The following is a 17,106-nucleotide window of genomic DNA, read 5'->3' as shown; positions in this document are numbered from 1 at the left end:
TCTGGAGGTGACCGTCGCGTGGCTCACAGTGGCTAGGTCAGGGCGAGAGAGATAAGGAGCCAACTGCTTAGCCTGTCATCTATGTCATTTTCAATTGTTATTGAGATTAATGTCTTTTTAGATTTTATGACATGTGGAAATTGTTTTCCATTTGGCTGTGTACCTTTTGATGTTTTTTATTTATTGTTTGTGACTTTTGTTATGTTGGTAATTATGTAAATCATAATTGTAATGTTGTAAGCCGCCTTGACCATTGTTTTAAATATGGTAAGGCGGCATACAAATCAAATTATATATATATAATTTAGTGTGAGTATATATTTGCATCATGTATGAATACATGTATTAATGTTTAATTGCTTTTTTAATAAGGTTTTTTTCTTCTATGCTTAGATGCTCTTATTTTACACACACACATATATAGTGTGTGTGTATACGTGCATCATGTATGAATACAGTACATGTATTAAAGTTTGTTTTTAAATAAGGTTTTTTCCTACTATGCTCTTATTTTATTCTTAAGCTGCTTTGAGTCCTTGTCAGGGAGAAAAGCGGGGTTTAAATAAATATAATAATAATATAGATGCATGTGTTTTTAGGGTTATATCCTTAAATGAATGGGGGGAAAAGTTTTTATTTGCATTCTTGATTATTGAGATTCCTACAGCTCTTCATACAACCATTGTAGTGTTGGGAAGGAACACCCCCCCCCGCAAGGGTCAACGAGTCCCACCCCCTGCAGTGCAGGAATTGCAGCTGAATAAACCCTTACAGATGGCCATCCAACCTCCTAGAATCATAGAATCATAGAGTTGGAAGAGACCACAAGGGCAAATTCCCCTGTCGAACAGCTCTTACTGTCAGGAAGTTCCTCCTAATGTTTAGGTGGAATCTTCTTTCTTGTAGTTTGGAACCATTGCTCCGTGTCCGCTTCTCTGGAGCAGCAGAAAACAACCTTTCTCCCTCCTCTATGTGACATCCTTTTATATATTTGAACATGGCTATCATATCACCCCTTAACCTCCTCTTCTCCAGGCTAAACATGCCCAGCTCCCTTAGCCGTTCCTCATAAGGCATCGTTTCCAGGCCTTTGACCATTTTGGTTGCCCTCCTCTGGACACGTTCCAGTTTGTCAGTGTCCTTCTTGAACTGTGGTGCCCAGAACTGGACACAGTACTCCAGGTGAGGTCTGACCAGAGCAGAATACAGTGGCACTATTACTTCCCTTGATCTAGATGCTATACTCCTATTGATGCAGCCCAGAATTGCATTGGCTTTTTTAGCTGCCGCGTCACACTGTTGGCTCATGTCAAGTTTGCAGTCAACCAAGACTCCTAGATCCTTTTCACATGTACTGCTCTCAAGCCAGGTGTCACCCATCTTGTATTTGTGCCTCTCATTTTTTTTGCCCAAGTGCAATACTTTACATTTCTCCCTGTTAAAATTCATCTTGTTTGTTTTGGCCCAGTTCTCTAATTTGTTTAAAAACCTTCAAGGAAGGAGAGTCCACCACCTTCTATTCTTCATCTAAACTAAGGGAAGAATGCAGCCGCTCCATACAGATCCCATACAGGACCTAGTAAACTGATTTAGATGGTATGTACTACTACACTGAGCACTTTTGAGTCTTGCTAAAAACAGGCATGAACACCTCCTCAAAAAAGGAAATCAATACATTTTTTGTTCAACGTCCATTAAATCCACTCAAGTCAACACCGTTTTCCCCCACCAGGTAGTCAAACTGCACGACACAGAAAAGATAAGAACTGGAACCAATAGTCCAAATCAGCAATTGGAGTGCTTATTTATTTATTTATAGCTTCTATATACCTTGCTCTTTAGCCGAAAGGGCTTCCAGAGTGTACAGTCGTTAAAACAAGGCAATCCCTGCCCATAGACTTACAATTTTATTTTATTTTTTTAAAAAGACACATAAGGGAACGAGGACAGGGAGGGAGAGGGGTGAAACAAGTTCAAGCACCGATTCTTAAATAGTGACTTTGATCACGGCCACCTGGCACAGAGACAGCACAGGGGGAAGAGGTGCTTGATGGAGCTGGTCTTTGGCAAAGCTGGTGGATGAACCTTGCTTCACGCCTCTGCCACTAAGGCAGCCTGATGGAATGGCGGGAGAGGAAGAAATGGCTAACAATGATTTACTTTATGCGTCCCATAAACATTTTTTCATGGTAAACAGTATATGAAAAACATTTCTATGACCCTTTGCACAGAGAAGAAAGCCCTGCAACCCAGCCTTGCACTCAGACCTTCTTGATCTTTATTGCTGGAATAAAAAGTGAAATGAAGAATCTCATATGGAACATTTATTGCAGTTGTTTGATAAGTAATATTTTCCCAGTGCTTACAGTGAGGCCTTACTTATATTTTGCTCTTTTAAGAGTGACTAGAATTATTTTATTTTCATTTTTCTTGCACAAATCAGGTTGTGTTTGCTAAAAACTATTTGCCTACTGTTTACTAGCAGTATGAATTAAGTTAACAGCGTTTTGTCAATCTGTAGTAATGCACCTTTTTGTAACTTTATAAAATAGGAAGAAAATGTGAAAATATGTTTGCTACATGAATAAGAAATATTTATTAATGACATCCCACCTCACTGGGCAGTTTTATGGGACGTTGCCCCCTTTGGGTATTAAAGAAATGTTTTATTTTTGTAATTTGGCAAACTTTAGGGTTCCCCCAAGCACAGTGGTAACTTTTCCTTGTTTCGCATTGGCCCTGTTTTGGCTCCCTGCTACTGGAGCAGGGAGGAGGGGTGCAGAATGAAGGAATCACAGAGTGACCAAGGTGCAATGTATGAAAAAGTGTTGCCTACCAAGGAGGTTGAAATTTCGGACATTAGCACGGGGGCATGAACACATGCAAAGAAGCCAGCACTAAGGTTCCCAGTTTTATGGAGTGACTGACTAACCTGAGTTACAAATGCCATGAGTGTGGCACACACAATGTTTTCTAAGTCCTAAGGGGTGTGGACTTTGGGATGAGAAGGCTCAATAAGGATCTTTGTGGATGGCAAAGTGTGTGCATGCGTTTGTGCAGATCTAATCGCTTCTTGGAATGAAATGAATGTATCTTATTTTGCAGCTGGGCTGCTTTCAAACGTCTTCCACTAATAGACTGTGTGGCTCTGGCATGCAGTCAACTCTCCACCAGCCTCTGTAGCTCAGTACAGTGGTACCTCTGGTTAAGAACTTAATTCGTTCCGGAGGTCTGTTCTTAACCTGAAACTATTCTTAACCTGAAGCACCACTTTAGCTAATGGGGCCTCCTGCTGCCACCACACCGCTGCTGCGCGATTTCTGTTATCATCCTGAAGCAAAGTTGTTAATCTGAGGTACTATTTCTGGGTTAGCGGAGTCTGTAACCTGAAGCGTCTGTAACATAGCGGTCAACCCTCCCTTTTTTGGGCGGGAAATTCCCTTATTCCAGCGCCATTTCTTGCTGCTTCCCACTGCTATCCCAGATTGTTAGATATCCCGTACTGTCCCCGGGACAGGTGAGGCTGCTGAACCCTTATTTTCGAGGTTGCTGATCCCTCATTTTCAAATCTGAAAGTTGACAGCTATGGTCTGTAACCCGAGGTACCACTGTAATGGAAAGAAAAAACCCACCTATCAGGACAGGACTGCCAATACAGTCATATCTCAGGTTGAATGTGCTTCAGGTTGAGCGCTTTCGGGCTGCACTCCGCGGCAACCCAGAAGTAACGGAGCGCATAACCTCCCGGTTTTGCCGCTTGCGCACGCGCACTCAAAATGACATTATGCGCGGAAGCGGCAAAATGTGACCCACGCACGCACACAGTTGCGTCTTACATTCTATTCAGGATGTGAACAGGGCTCCAGAACGGATCCCGTTCACATCCCAAGGTACCACTTTATGAGTGTGTTTTAGATAGCACCTATCTCATACTGGCTTGCATTTTTTAAATATAAAGCGGGGGGGGGGGGGGGAGCCTTTTTCAGCCGAAAGGGTCACAGACCCTTCCGGCTAATTTTATGAGGACAACATTCCAGTGAAGGGCAGAGTAGCGAATGTAAGCTTGACCTCCATACAGCAGGCTAGCTTCTACACGCATTCAGCCACACAGACAAACGAGAGGTGCGGTCAGAGTTCAAAGACATAGTCCAGCCAGGAAAAAACATTCAGGGTGCAAAGGAGAGCCAGCGAGGAGTGTGGTCTGGAAGGAGTTCTGAAGGCCAGGAAGAAAGGCTTGGCTGACATTTTCCATCCCCGATATCAAGGCAATTGCCATGGACCACATGCAGTTTGCATGAATGCGGAAGGTGGGCAGGGAGAAGATGAGAGAGCTCACACGAGTATACTGGCGAACCAGGAGACGAATGGAGATAGCGCTGCCATCAAAAACCAGATTTCAGAGGGCTCTTGTAGCACCATGGAGCAGAAGCCTCTAAACCCTATGGGTAAATAGGATAATGGCGCCAGCCAGAGGTTAGCTGATTAGGTTCAGTGTTCATGTGCCATCCTGAGCCGCCGTTTCCCCTGGAGCAGAGTTTACCGCTTGGCCTTCGCCATTTGAATGGGAAGCGGTGGGCTGCTCTGCTAATGTTTCTGAATCTGTGCGGCCTTCACTCTCAGGTCCTTTATCGGCAGCCGGGGAAGCTGCATTTTCCTCGCCAACTGGAGCCGGCTTCTGGGACTCTGCCCTCTGCCTCGCCGCTTCCCCTTCCTGCTGCTGCAACATCCGCTCCACCTCTATCTCGAGTTCCAGATTCTCATCGTCTGCCTCCACGTCCAGCTGCTGCATTAACTCCTCTAATTTGTTGGCCTTGCGAAGCTCGTTTTGCTGGATGATGGTGCACAAGTGCTCCGTGAGCTGCTCTTTGACTTCCGTTTTCTTCTGGAGGTCCAGCTTCGCGGACACATACTCGGCTTCTGCCTTGTCATAACGCTTCCTGAGGATGGGAAAAAAGAGCAACCGTTTAATAGGGAAGTTTTGTCTGCTCTACGGACAGGAACACAGAATTGTAGAGTTGAAAGTCACCCCCATCTAGTCCAACCCAGGAATCAAAGCTAAAGAATCCCTGACAGATGGCCATCCAAACCCTGTTTAAAAACCTCCAAAGGAGAGTCTACCATCCATCTGGTTTGCCCCACAGAGGACCTTACGGTCTGCAAATAACAACATCCTAAAGATTCTGGGTCCCAGAGAGATCAGACTGGCCTTGACCAGAGCCAGGGCCTTTTTGGCCATGGCCCCAGCCTGGTGGAACGCTATCTCACAAGAGACTAGGGCCCTGCGGGATTTGACATCTTTCCGCAGGGCCTGCAAGACGGAGCTGTTCCGCCAGGCCTTTGGTCAGGGTTCAGTCTGACTCATTTTCTCCTTGTATAAGAACAAGCACGAAGGAGGTTCCCAGTTCGCTCACAGGCACTTATAATATCAGTGGAAACAGTTGGAAATCACCTTCAATTTTAACCTGAAGATTGCCACTTGTTCAGTTTTAATTTTAATTCGTTTGAGTTAATTGTGGGATGTATCTTAATTTATTGATCGTTTGTTTTTATGCATTGTCTTCCTTGTATGATGTTAGCCACTCTGAGCCCAGCTTTGGCTGGGGAGGGTGGGATATAAATTTAAAAAATAATAATATTATCATCATCATCATCATCATCAAAGTACAGTGGTACCTCTGGATGCGAACGGAATCCATTCTGGAGCCCCATTTGCATCCTGAAGCAAACGCAACCCGCGTCCGCACGTCTGTGCATGCGCGGGTCACGATTCGCTGCTTCTGCGCATACGTGTGATGTCATTTTGAGCATCTGCGCATGCGCAAGCGGTGAAACCCAGAAGTAACGCGCTTCGTTACTTCCGGGTTGCCACAGAGCACAACCCAAAAAGGCTTAACCTGAAGCGACTTCAATCCAAGGTATGACTGTAGTTCATTCCAGTATTAAATAGCTCTCCGACAAAACTACTCAAAACCAAAACTACTTGATCTGCACAAGAAAATTGCTCAGCAGACTGAAGAAAATGAGATAAAAACTGGAAGCAGAGACAACATAACCAAGTCTACTCTGTTAAACTCTGTTAAACTCTGTTAAACTCTGTTCATAACTGGTATATTCAAGACTGGAATTGAAGATTTGAAGCACTACACATGGGACCAGCTAAGAAAAAGCTTTGAAAGGCAAACAGGTATGACCGTTATCACTATTCCTCCAACTATCCTTGTAAGAAAGGACGCCATGGTCGCCCACCTTTCTCAGGCCATGAGCCACACTGACCCGTGGTCAACCCTTGTGCAAATGTGGGTGTGATGAGAGCTGCCGTTCTCAAGGCTGCCTTCCCAAGCTGTTTCCCATCAGCTATTCTACAGAATTTTAAATCCATTTTAATCAGTGATTTTAATATAGATTGTGCACAATAAAGCACAAGGACTTCCATTTGCACATGAGACTTCCTCTCCCTCTCCTCTCCCATTGACTCCCTCCCCAAAAAACTGCTCCAGGGAAATGAAGAGCAGATTGGGGGAGTGGGAACAGAGGAGGGTAAGTCCAGCTAAACTATACTAATGGAACTTTAAAAAATCTTTTCGGGAGGGCGACCAAAAACCCAGACCTTGTATTTGTTGCCACTGCTGTAGAAGTGAATACTCTCCTCACGCGTCAATCTCTCATTCTTATTCTGTGCTTAGTCCTTACCGAGCGCATGAATACTCCAGGCTTGCCTGGTCAATCCTGTTTCTCAGGATCCCGATATCAGCAGACACCATGTCATCCAGAGCTTGCAGCTGGGTTTGAATCCGCTTCAACTTCACTGTTTCAGCCTGAGTTCTTTTGGATCTGGGGAGGGAAGAGACCATATTTGTTTGCAATGTGCCATTATAAGTATTTCAGTAAGAAAGACTTGTTAAAACTTCTCAGGAATGTTAGAGCTGTGTTTTTTCTTCATTTATACAGTAGGAAAAAAGCCTGGGCTTTCCAAACAAAGAATGGTCTCCAGAAAAACTCCATTTTTTATCTTTATTTTAATGAAAGGATGAGACTCGACAGGCTTTATGGAGAAAGGTTTAAAGATATGCAGGTTGCATTTAAAATCATCTACGGTTCAGCAGGTTTTATACCCCCTGCAAAGCTACCAATCCCCCTGGAAACTTTATTTGACTTCTAACCAGCTTATACTAAGTATAAGAAAATGGTCTTACCACTTTTTCATTCAACATCTACAGAGAATTTGTTCAAGAGCTCTTCTACAAAGCCAAGCAGCTCAACCTGGATCTGTAATGCTGGAGACCTGGTCTCCAGCCCTCCCTTTTCACATGAATAACAGCATCTTATAAAACTGTCCAGTAGCACCTTAGAGACCAACTAAGTTTGTTCTGGGTATAAGCTTTTCGTGTGCATGCACACTTCTTCAGATACTCCGAAACAGAAGTCACCAGACCCTTATATATACAGTGGTACCTCTAGAGGCGAACGGGATCCGTTCCGGAGCCCTGTTCGCATCTAGAAGCAAAAGTAACCCGTGTCCGCTCGTCTGCGTGTGCGCAGGTCATGTTTTGGCGCTTCTGCGCATGACATCATTTTGAGCGTCTGCGCATGCACAAGCGGCGAAACCCGGAAGTAACGCGCTCTGTTACTTTCGGGTTGCCACGCACAACTTGAATGCGCTGATCCCGAAGCACATTCAACCCGAGGTATAACTGTAGTGGGAGGGTGGGGTGGGGTTTATCTCAGAAGGGTAGTAGGAGATGGGTGATTGGCATCTTATAAGTTCCTTATTACAACACGATTCCAAACATTCTCATGAACTTACATCCCGTTTTGTTCAACAGAACCCAATGGAATGAAGTCATGATTATAGTCTATGTTAAAAGGAGAGGAACAGCAAACACTCTTCAATCCAGCTTGCACCTTCCAAAAAGTAATGGTGGGATTTCTTATTGATATTCAGAGGAAAAACACTTTGTGCTAGTGCTGAGAAAATGAGGCAGGCAGGGTTTGTTAAGATCCAGCAACACAATTCGGGGGGAAATAGTTATTGTGTTCCTTTGGCCTGCCAAAATATTACACCTAAAGATTCTTCACACCTTTCCGCTATTGCTTTAGCCAGGAGAGCTTTCTTGCGCTTGTTCTTTTCTTCCATAAGCTTCTGCTCCTGTTGTAGGATCTCCCACCGAGACTTCTCTGGCCTGAACATTGACAAAACAACAGAATTAACAAGGAATTGCCTTCTTTCTCCATCTCCCACAAAACTAGCCCACAGGGTAACCGAGTCTATGAGGCATTCTGCAATTGCATCAAAAATATTTGAATAATTCACACTAGTCGCTTTAACGCCAAGCCTGGTTTCAGAATCTGAGGTTGTATCCAAAGCAGTGAAGTTACGGTCCCACCAGCACAAGGATTTCTGCATGAAGGGACTTCCTTCCCCTTTCCCCTCTACGGGAGCCCCCTAAATATGTTCTAGAAACCAGAAACTCTGCTATTCAACCCCTGCAGCAAACTGATCCTTTGAGGACAGATATCACTGAAAACTTTGTTCTTGACTGACTCACAGAACGGAAGAATTGTTGCTTTGCATGAATAAGGGCCCAGGTCCAACTACCTGTCACTACAGATCAGGGATTGCTAACTTGAGAGGACCACAACTCCCATCAGCCCCAGCAACCATGGCCAATCATCAGGGATGATGGAAGCTAGTCCAGCAACATCTGGAGGTCTAGTGGTTAGTCACCTCTGTAGACAATATTGAGCTAGATCTGTCTTGTTATAAGGACAATACTGAACTAGGTCTGTCTGGTTATAAGGCAGCTCAATATATTTTCTATCCTTTGTGTATCAGTGCCTTTTAAACTGTTTCCAACCCACTCTGTGATCCTCGTATGAAGGGTGGTATATAAATTTAATAAATAATAAACCACAGCTTGTCTGAATACTCTCTAAATCTTCTCTTGCCATGAGCAGCTACAAATAAGTTTTGAGTGTTGCCGCGGCTCAAGTTCACGCAGGGCAACAAGGACGTCCATAAAGTATGACTAGTGCCTAACATGAAATGAGTATGCATTCTGCAACATGTCCCGGAATCCTCTACAATGTGTAGGGGCTTCATGGCAGAAAGGCCAGCACTGTGGAAATTGTTCCCTGAAGCCTGGAAACTATTTCGTACAATTGCACTGACAAGCAATGTGCAGAGCTCTCTGCATAAGAGGAAAATTCTAGCTGTTTTGCTTGCACCAAAGCAAAGGTCTCTAAAACTATGCACATGACCTTAGCAAGACTGGAGAGCTGGTCAGATTTGGCCCCATACATAAAAGCACATCAATAATAATAATAATAATAATAATAATAATAATAATAATAATAATAATTTATTTATTTATACCCCGCCCTTCCCAGTTCAAAAACCGGGCTCAGGGCAGCTAACAACAAATTTAAAACACTTTAAAACATTTAATTATAAAATACAGTATAAAAACATGAATAACAATAAAAATCAAAAATCAATTAGATAATCCCCAGGGCTAGCTGGCTGAATTGGTCCTACTTGGGCCAGCAAGGAGGCCAGGGGAGAATTAGCTGTGGGATCCCAGAGCGGGTGATTTTCATAAAAGGGGAGGGAAGAGAAGGGAAATAAAAGATCAGGCTGAATTCAAATTCTAGGTCAGGTGGAATAGCTCTGTCTTACAGGCCTGATGGAAGGAGATTAAATCCTGCAGGGCCCTGGTCTCATGGGACAGAGCATTCCGCCAGGTTGGAGCCATCACTGAAAAGGCCCTGGCCCTGGTGGAGGATAGTCTGACTTCCTTAGGGCCCAGGATCAAGGTGAAGAAAGGGCAGAAAAAGATCTCAATATTTATTCCCCTAAACACCACTGCAATTTTTCATGTATCTTCCAATTTACTATGCAGTACAACTCTGGGTTTCAGTTAATGAATCCCATCAATAGAAGCCCTACACAAGGACTTATGTTTATGCATCAGGGTTTATCCCTCCCCTATGTCCCTGAAATTGGCTCAGGGTTGGAGTGTCAGGAGAACCCCAAACCAGCAGGTGGGGAGAGGAAGCAATCGTTCTGGCTGACAAACAGAAATGCTTGCCCTGATGGAACAGTCACCTTAGTACGACGTTGAATTCCCCCTCTGCAATTAGATTGTTTGGGATGATAAAACTCTTAAGAGTTTCATTACAGACTTACTAACAATTCCATTTTCTTTTTCTCCGGTTTATGACTTGGCACTGTAGAGGGGTCACCGTTACACGTTTTATCTACTCCAGGTTGAACCTGTTGCTTTTGGGCATCTTGCTGCTCTCCCGCTGTTGGAGACTGGGGCGGTGGGAGAGGCGTCTGGGGAGAGGAGCTCTTCGGTTTGGGTGCAGAAAGCCTCTGCTCCAGGGGTAACGACAAGGCTGCTCCATCAGGAAGTTCTGCTTCTCCACATATCTGCTGAAGTGGCTTTTTGCGCTGCAGATGTTGGCGGTGTTTGCTTACAGGAGCCGGCCGATGCTGCGGTGCAAGAGGCGGATCTAAATGGCCCAAATAAACAAAAATTAAGCTTTCACATCCATGGAGCTCCAATGCATGGGGTAAGCTACAAAATAAAGAAGTGAATTAAAATTGAAGAAATATGATTTAGAATATGATAGACAAAAATGGAGTGAAGTTAGGGGTACACATTACAAATGATATATTGGAGTCAAGTATAAAATCAACAGAAATACCCTCTATGGATCTAAGACTAAGACTTATTCAACAGAAAATAATATTCAGAGTCCACTGGATTCCAGAAGAAAATAACAAGTGCAGACAACTGCTGGAGATGTGGGAGTAAAAATGCAAACTTAGTACATATGATGATTAACTGCCCGATGATAAGATCATTTTGGTGCGAGGTGAGGATATTTATAGCAAGAGTAATAAAAAGAAATCGTTATTTAGGGGTATTGAATTTAATTCTAAATTATATTCCGAAACGTGGGAGATTTCAAGGGGTCAAAAAAAATGGATGTACCCTGCTGTATTAGAAGGAAAAAAACTTTGTTTTGATGAATTGGAAGAGCCGCAAAAAGATTAGATTAGCTACATAAGAACGAATTACATGTTGACGCAAATTAAAAATGGATAAATATGAAGAAATCTGGAATGAATATTTAAGCGATAAGGTGGATAGTGGGGGGAAGTGGGAGGGAAAGAGAGAGGTTGGGAAATATTGTTAAAAAGGTGTAGTCATAGGTATATCAGTGCATTCAAATCTGAATTGTCAAATTGTGTTATTATTGTTATTATGGTTTTTGTTGTATGTGTCTTTTGCAGTTGTTGTTTGTATCTAAAAATGATTAAATAAATTAAAAAAAAAAGAAATGAATTAATTTCACCCCTCCCCTAAAAGTATTGACTGCAAAACTTTAATCCAGAACCGTTTTAGAAGAGACCTAAGGCTTCTGGAACTCAAGAGTGAGTAATGATAATAATATAACAATAGTAATTTAAAATTATTTTTAATGCAGCTTAGGTGGCATGGTTTACTCTACTGCAGGTGATCCTGTATGCTGTCTAGCATCTCCATCATGTTGTTGTTGTTGTTTAGTCGTGTCCGCCTCTTTGTGACCCCCTGGACCAGAGCACGCCTGGCCCTCCTGTCTTCCACTGCCTCCCGCAGTTTGGTCAAACTCATGCTGGTAGCTTCGAGAACACTGTCCCACCATCTCGTCCTCTGCCGTCCCCTTCTCCTTGGGCCCTCCATCTTTCCCAACATCAGGGTCTTTTCCAGGGAGTCTTCTCTTCTCATGAGGTGGCCAAAGTCTAGGAGCCTCAGCTTCAGGATCTGTCCTTCCAGGGAACACTCAAGAGCTGATTTCCTTCAGAATGGAGAGGTTGGATCTTCTTGCAGTCCATGGGACTCTCCAGAGTCTCCTCCAGCACCAGAATTCAAAAGCATCCATTCTTTGGTGATCAGCCTTCTTGATGGTCCAGCTCTCACAGGCATCTCCATGTAGGGGCTGGGAATGTCCCCTGCCTGGAAAACCTGGAGAGCAGCTGCCAAGCGGCAACTTCCTGCGCACTTATTTAAACCAGCCCGTTAATCAGAACCATGAGGACTGGGATCTTAAATTTATGTTTCAGGGAGGAGCCCACAGCTCTGCAACACCACACCTGCCTTGCATGCAGAAGGTCCCTCGGGGTCAATCCCTGGCATTTGCAGGTAGGGCAGGTAGGGTAGAATGTCCCCTGTCTGTGACCCTGGAGAGCCATTGCGGGAGTGCAAGATTTACGTACTGTATAAGCTAAATAAGCTATAGCTTACCCTCCCAAAATTTAAAGTGGAAAAAAACTGAATTTCCAAATTTCCAAAATATAAGAAACCAATAAAGTGGAAAAAAACTGAATTTCCACATTTCCAAAATATAAGAAACCAATAAAATAAAACCTACATACAGCAACAGTAAGGTATTGTTTAAATTATTTTTTTTTAATTAGTTGTAATTTCCCCATCTGGTCTGCAATAGCTCAGCCGGTACAGCAGGGGACTCTCGATCTCAGGGTCGTGGGTTCGAATCCCGCGTTGGGCAAAAGATTCCCGCCTTGCAGGGGGGTTGGACTAGACGACCCTTGGGGGTCCCAACTCGACCATTCTCCGTTTCTATGAGACCCCGAGCCCAGCTGGGCCGCCTGCGAAACAAACCGGCTCCGGCTTCCCGCCACCCGCCTCCCCGGCCGCCCCTCACCCGCCGCCGGCCTTGCTTACCTCGGCGCTGCCCCTGGAGCCGCCGGAGCTCCTGCTCGGAGAAGCCAGCCCAGGCCCCGGCCATGGCCCGCCGGTCCCTCCCTCCCTCCCTCCCGGGCACCCGCCCGGCTCCTGCTTCCGCTGCCACGTCTCGCAGCTCCGCCCCTCAGCTTTGGGAAAAGCCGCGGCTCCGGGCAGGCCTCGCGCGGCGGACTAGGCCCGGCGCGTCGCTATGGCAACGGCAGGAGGCCTCAGGCGCCGGGCCTGCTCGCATATTATAGCATATCATATCATATCATATCATATCATATCATATCATATCATATCATATCATATCATATCATATCATATCATATCGAGTCGGGGCCCAATTTTGCGCACAAGCCCTAGGCTGCTAGGCCCAGTCCAATATGAAGCTATTTTTACATTAGCAGGGTTTTTAAAATTTATTGTAATTTGGCTATGAATGGATAATAAGTCATTTAAATAAGGTTCAAACTGGACATGCAGTATATTGATAATGAAACCAAGGAAGGGAATAGAGGGAAGTCAGTCTGTTTTTGTTTTTGTTTTTGATTTGTTGTTAATTTTGAAAATATTTTGACTGTTTTGAATTTTGAATATTATATATGATGAACTAAAAAAAAATTATAAGAACAACATTTCCGAAAAAACCTGAGGCGCTCTTACTTGGAATTGTAGGCAGAGAAGTACCAACAAAAGTAAAAGAAATCTTTCTGTACAAAACTGGTAGAATTTGCTGAATTGGCTCATAGGACAAACAGGCTGAGAGGTAATGCTAACCAAAAATTTATTAAAAAATGGGACGTGTTCAAGAACTACTTAAACAAATATAACCGTGGTGTGGCTTCTTTGACAGCATTTGAATGATTTCTGTATATGTGAATGAAAAGGTTCTAAAAATCGAAAGGTAACTTTAAGGGAGTATAATTAGTATAATGTTAATTTTGGGGAAAAAGGAAAATAGAAAAAGGTAAAGGTGTTGGGGGAAGTCTTATGTGTATATATGTAGGGGTGCATGGTGAATTGTATTGTATTTTGAATTGACATTGTTTTGTAATTATTATTTTTTTCATAATTATGTTATCAAGTAAATTCCATAGAAAATTAAAAGAAAAAGAAAAACTGACCATCATCAGGTGTATTTGAGGCTGGCTGGAAAGCTATTGCCAGTCACTGTAGAACAAGTGTTGTGGCGCCATCACAAAATGGAATAATAATAATTTATTATTTATACCCCGCCCATCTGGCTGGGTTTCCCCAGCCACTCTGGGCGGCTTCCAACAGAACACTAAAATACAATAGTCTATTAAACATTAAAAGTTTCTCTAAACAGGGCTGCCTTCAAATGTCTTCTGAATGTCAGGTAGTTGTTTATTTCCTTGGGATGGGATGACATTCCACAGGGCAGGTGCCACCACCGAGAAGGCCCTCTGCCTGGTTCCCTGTAACTTGGCTTCTCGCAGCAAGGGAACCGCCAGAAGGCCCTCGGAGCTGGATCTCAGTGTCCGGGCAGAACGACGGAGATGGAGATGCTCCTTCAGGTCTACTGGACCGAGGCCGTTTAGGGATTTAAAGGTCAGTACCAACACTTTGAATTGTACAGTGGTGCCCCGCAAGATGAACGCCTCGCAAGACGAAAAACCCGCTAGACGAAAGGGTTTTCCGTTTTCGAGGCACTTCGCAAGACAAATTTCCCTATGGGCTTGCTTCGCAAGACAAAAACGTCTTGCGAGTCTTGCGATTTTTTTTCGCTTCCCCCCCCCCTTTTTCTAAGCCGCTAGTAGCCGCTAAGCCGCTAATGGGCTTGCTTCGCAAGACGAAATAACCGCTAGACGAAGAGACTCGCGGAACGGATTCTTTTCGTCTTGTGAGGCACCACTGTACTTGGAAGGCAGCAAAAGTCAGCTGTGTGGGGTGTGCAAAATGCTAAGCCAATCCTTTGAAGTTTTGACACAAAACACTTTCACAAAAGAGTAGAATCCCAATTCACAGAAGGTCAACTCTGTCTCTGCCATCCTTTCTCGTCTTTTATCTCTCTATCCCTCCCCCCATCCACTTCCCCCTAGTCATCAGGTCTGTTTATGACATCATAGGCATTATGACATCATCATAGTCAACAGCAACAACTGGGGAAACATCTGCAGTTGCAGGAGCTAATGAACACTAATTTAAATGCTGATTTATTTTGAAAGACGTTTATTTACTGTTGCATTTGTTTGATAAAAAATCAGTCGGACACAGTTTTGCTTTATTTTTTTTAAAAAGGTCATTTATTTAGGAATATAAACTGCCTTGCTTCCATCCTGCTGTTTTCTTCATTACTTTCACAATCAGTCTTGGGGAAAACCTCACCGTCTTCCTGAAAGGCAAACAACGCGGTGAGTGGGATGGCCTCCGTCCAACAGCCTCAGCCAGACCCTCCACTGGCTGCTCCCATTCACACGCACACACCATTCTCCTCGACCACATCCGAACACTCCCACTGACACACGCAGAAAAACTCCATTCTCCACCACGTCCAAACGCTCCCACTCACACACGCAGACACAATCCATTCTTGACCACGTCTGAATGCTCCCACTCACAGACACACACCATTCTCGACCACATCCAAACGCTCCCACTCACACACGCAGACGCACGCCATTCTTGACCACGTCTGAACGCTCCCACTCACACATGCAGACACACACCATTCTCGACCACGTCCAAACGCTCCCACTCACACACACAGACACATGCAATTCTTGACCACGTCCAAACGCTCCCACTGACACACGGAGACACACGCCATTCTCCTCCACCACGTCCAAACGCTCCTGCAGACACACTCAGACACACGCCATTCTCAACCACGTCCAAACGCTCCCACTCACACACACAGAAACACACCATTCTCCTCAAGCACATGCAAACTCCACCTGCCAGTTTCTGCCAGGTCTGTTTCCAGACACCAGCCAGTTTCTGACTGTGGGAATCGGCTGCCTTCAAGCTGCAATCCCACCCAGCAAGCGAACTTGCCTTCTCCCTGTTCCTCAGCATCCCATTGAGGGATGAGTGCCTCCTTCCTCCTGCCCTTTTGCCTCCCCAAGGAAGGAGACCCCCCAGAGCTGAGTGCCACAGCTGCTGCCCACTGAGGTCTGGGCTGGGAAGAGGGAGAGGCCACCTTTATAGCCATGCAACTGACAGGTGCCTTTGTGACACCGCAGCAAACTGCAAAAGCTGGAGATGCATCATCATAACCTCAGACTTCACAATTGTGAGTGCAGCTCAGCACAGATGGTCCGTTTGCTCCCTTGTTGTTATAATGATGGATAGCCCACAGCTGGGTCAACTGAGATCAACCAGAGTTCTGATGCCGTGCTTTAGCCTCGCACACATTTGATTAGGCTATTCTGAATTCCAGATTTTTTAGGAGGTGCTATTTTAAAAATACAGAGTAACTATTCATTATGGTGTCGCTTTCGAATTGTAGTCTCACGGGACTTGTACCAGAAGATAAAATGTCAAAACATCCATTTAACAGCCATACACCTGTCAGTCGCACTCCTCATCCTCTCTGGGATGGTTTAAAAACATGTTACGTGTTGGTAGTCAAGGAGGCTATGCAAATACTGGCAAAGAGGAAACCAAATCATCATTGGTGCTTTGAATAGTATTGTGGCTTGTCTTTCAGAATACATGGAAAAGTTGCTTCTGCTAAAAGCAATATATTTGTCAAGCAACAGATGCGAATAGAAAAGACCCCCTCCTCTAGAGTAACTTAGGCAATTGACAACTAGCTTTTCTCCATGTTTAAATTCCTGTTTGTAGGAGGAAATCAACGCTGCTGGGACGTCATCCTGCAAAGGAGGTGTCAGCTGTCCAGCCAGAACAGCAGTTGTAAAGAAGACTGCTTTGGACATTAATTTGCACAAGACAAGGGGCCACTTAGTCTTTGTCACTCTGGCAACACAAATGGAAAATCCAAGAGGCCTTTTCAATTAGGCTGTGATGACAAGGTTCCTATTTTTTTAAAAATGAGTTTTATTAAAGATTTCCTTGTGTAACCAAACAGACAAACAAGAAAGAAAAGTACCCAGAAATTGGAAAAAAGAATTTGTGCCAACAAAAAAGGAATAGCAGGATAAATTATTAGATTATACTGAATTGGCCAGATTAACAGAGACAGTTAGGGGACAACCTAGACAAGAATTTCAAAAAGAATGAGGAAAATGCAGAGAATACTTTACCTAACAGTGCCCCAAAATATACACCGGGACTTGTTTCGATTAATTTCTGCAGGAGACTTTGCAGTTTTTTAAAGTCATAATTAGGAAAAATTGTAGTAATCACATATAAAAGAAACGGTGTACAAGAAGTAAATAAG

At 44.1% G+C, this 17,106-nt stretch overlaps 1 protein-coding gene and 1 long non-coding RNA gene across 2 annotated transcripts in view; one reads left to right on the top strand and one right to left on the bottom strand.

Moving 5' to 3' along the window:
* The window catches only part of LOC309349095, a 224,415-nt gene that overhangs the window by 128,637 nt on the left and 78,672 nt on the right, over window positions 1-17,106 (top strand). The gene's annotated exons all lie outside the window — the stretch shown is intronic.
* On the bottom strand, window positions 1,780-12,918 carry GORAB (golgin, RAB6 interacting). Its single transcript, XM_081874583.1, has 5 exons — window positions 12,735-12,918; window positions 10,191-10,515; window positions 8,079-8,180; window positions 6,691-6,831; window positions 1,780-4,937 (listed from the first exon to the last, which is right to left on the bottom strand). Exons 1-5 carry the CDS (start codon window positions 12,796-12,798, stop codon window positions 4,496-4,498), a joined length of 1,074 nt encoding a protein of 357 aa, XP_081730709.1. The 5' UTR covers window positions 12,799-12,918; the 3' UTR covers window positions 1,780-4,495.

This window comes from Podarcis erhardii, assembly GCF_964252035.2.
Source record: "Podarcis erhardii genome assembly, chromosome: 8".
NCBI classification, from domain to species: domain Eukaryota; kingdom Metazoa; phylum Chordata; class Lepidosauria; order Squamata; family Lacertidae; genus Podarcis; species Podarcis erhardii.
This window is presented reverse-complemented; position numbering and strand designations above follow the sequence as displayed.

Excerpts from the sequence above, each read along its gene's own strand:
- GORAB (XM_081874583.1), bottom strand. The coding sequence starts at position 12,798 with ATGGCCGGGGCCTGGGCTGGCTTCTCCGAGCAGGAGCTCCGGCGGCTC. Across the intron at positions 10,516-12,734 it reads GCTCCAGGGGCAGCGCCGAG|ATCCGCCTCTTGCACCGCAG; the intron begins GTAAGCAAGGCC and ends TGGGCCATTTAG. Across the intron at positions 8,181-10,190 it reads GAGAAAAAGAAAATGGAATT|GCCAGAGAAGTCTCGGTGGG; the intron begins GTTAGTAAGTCT and ends GTCAATGTTCAG.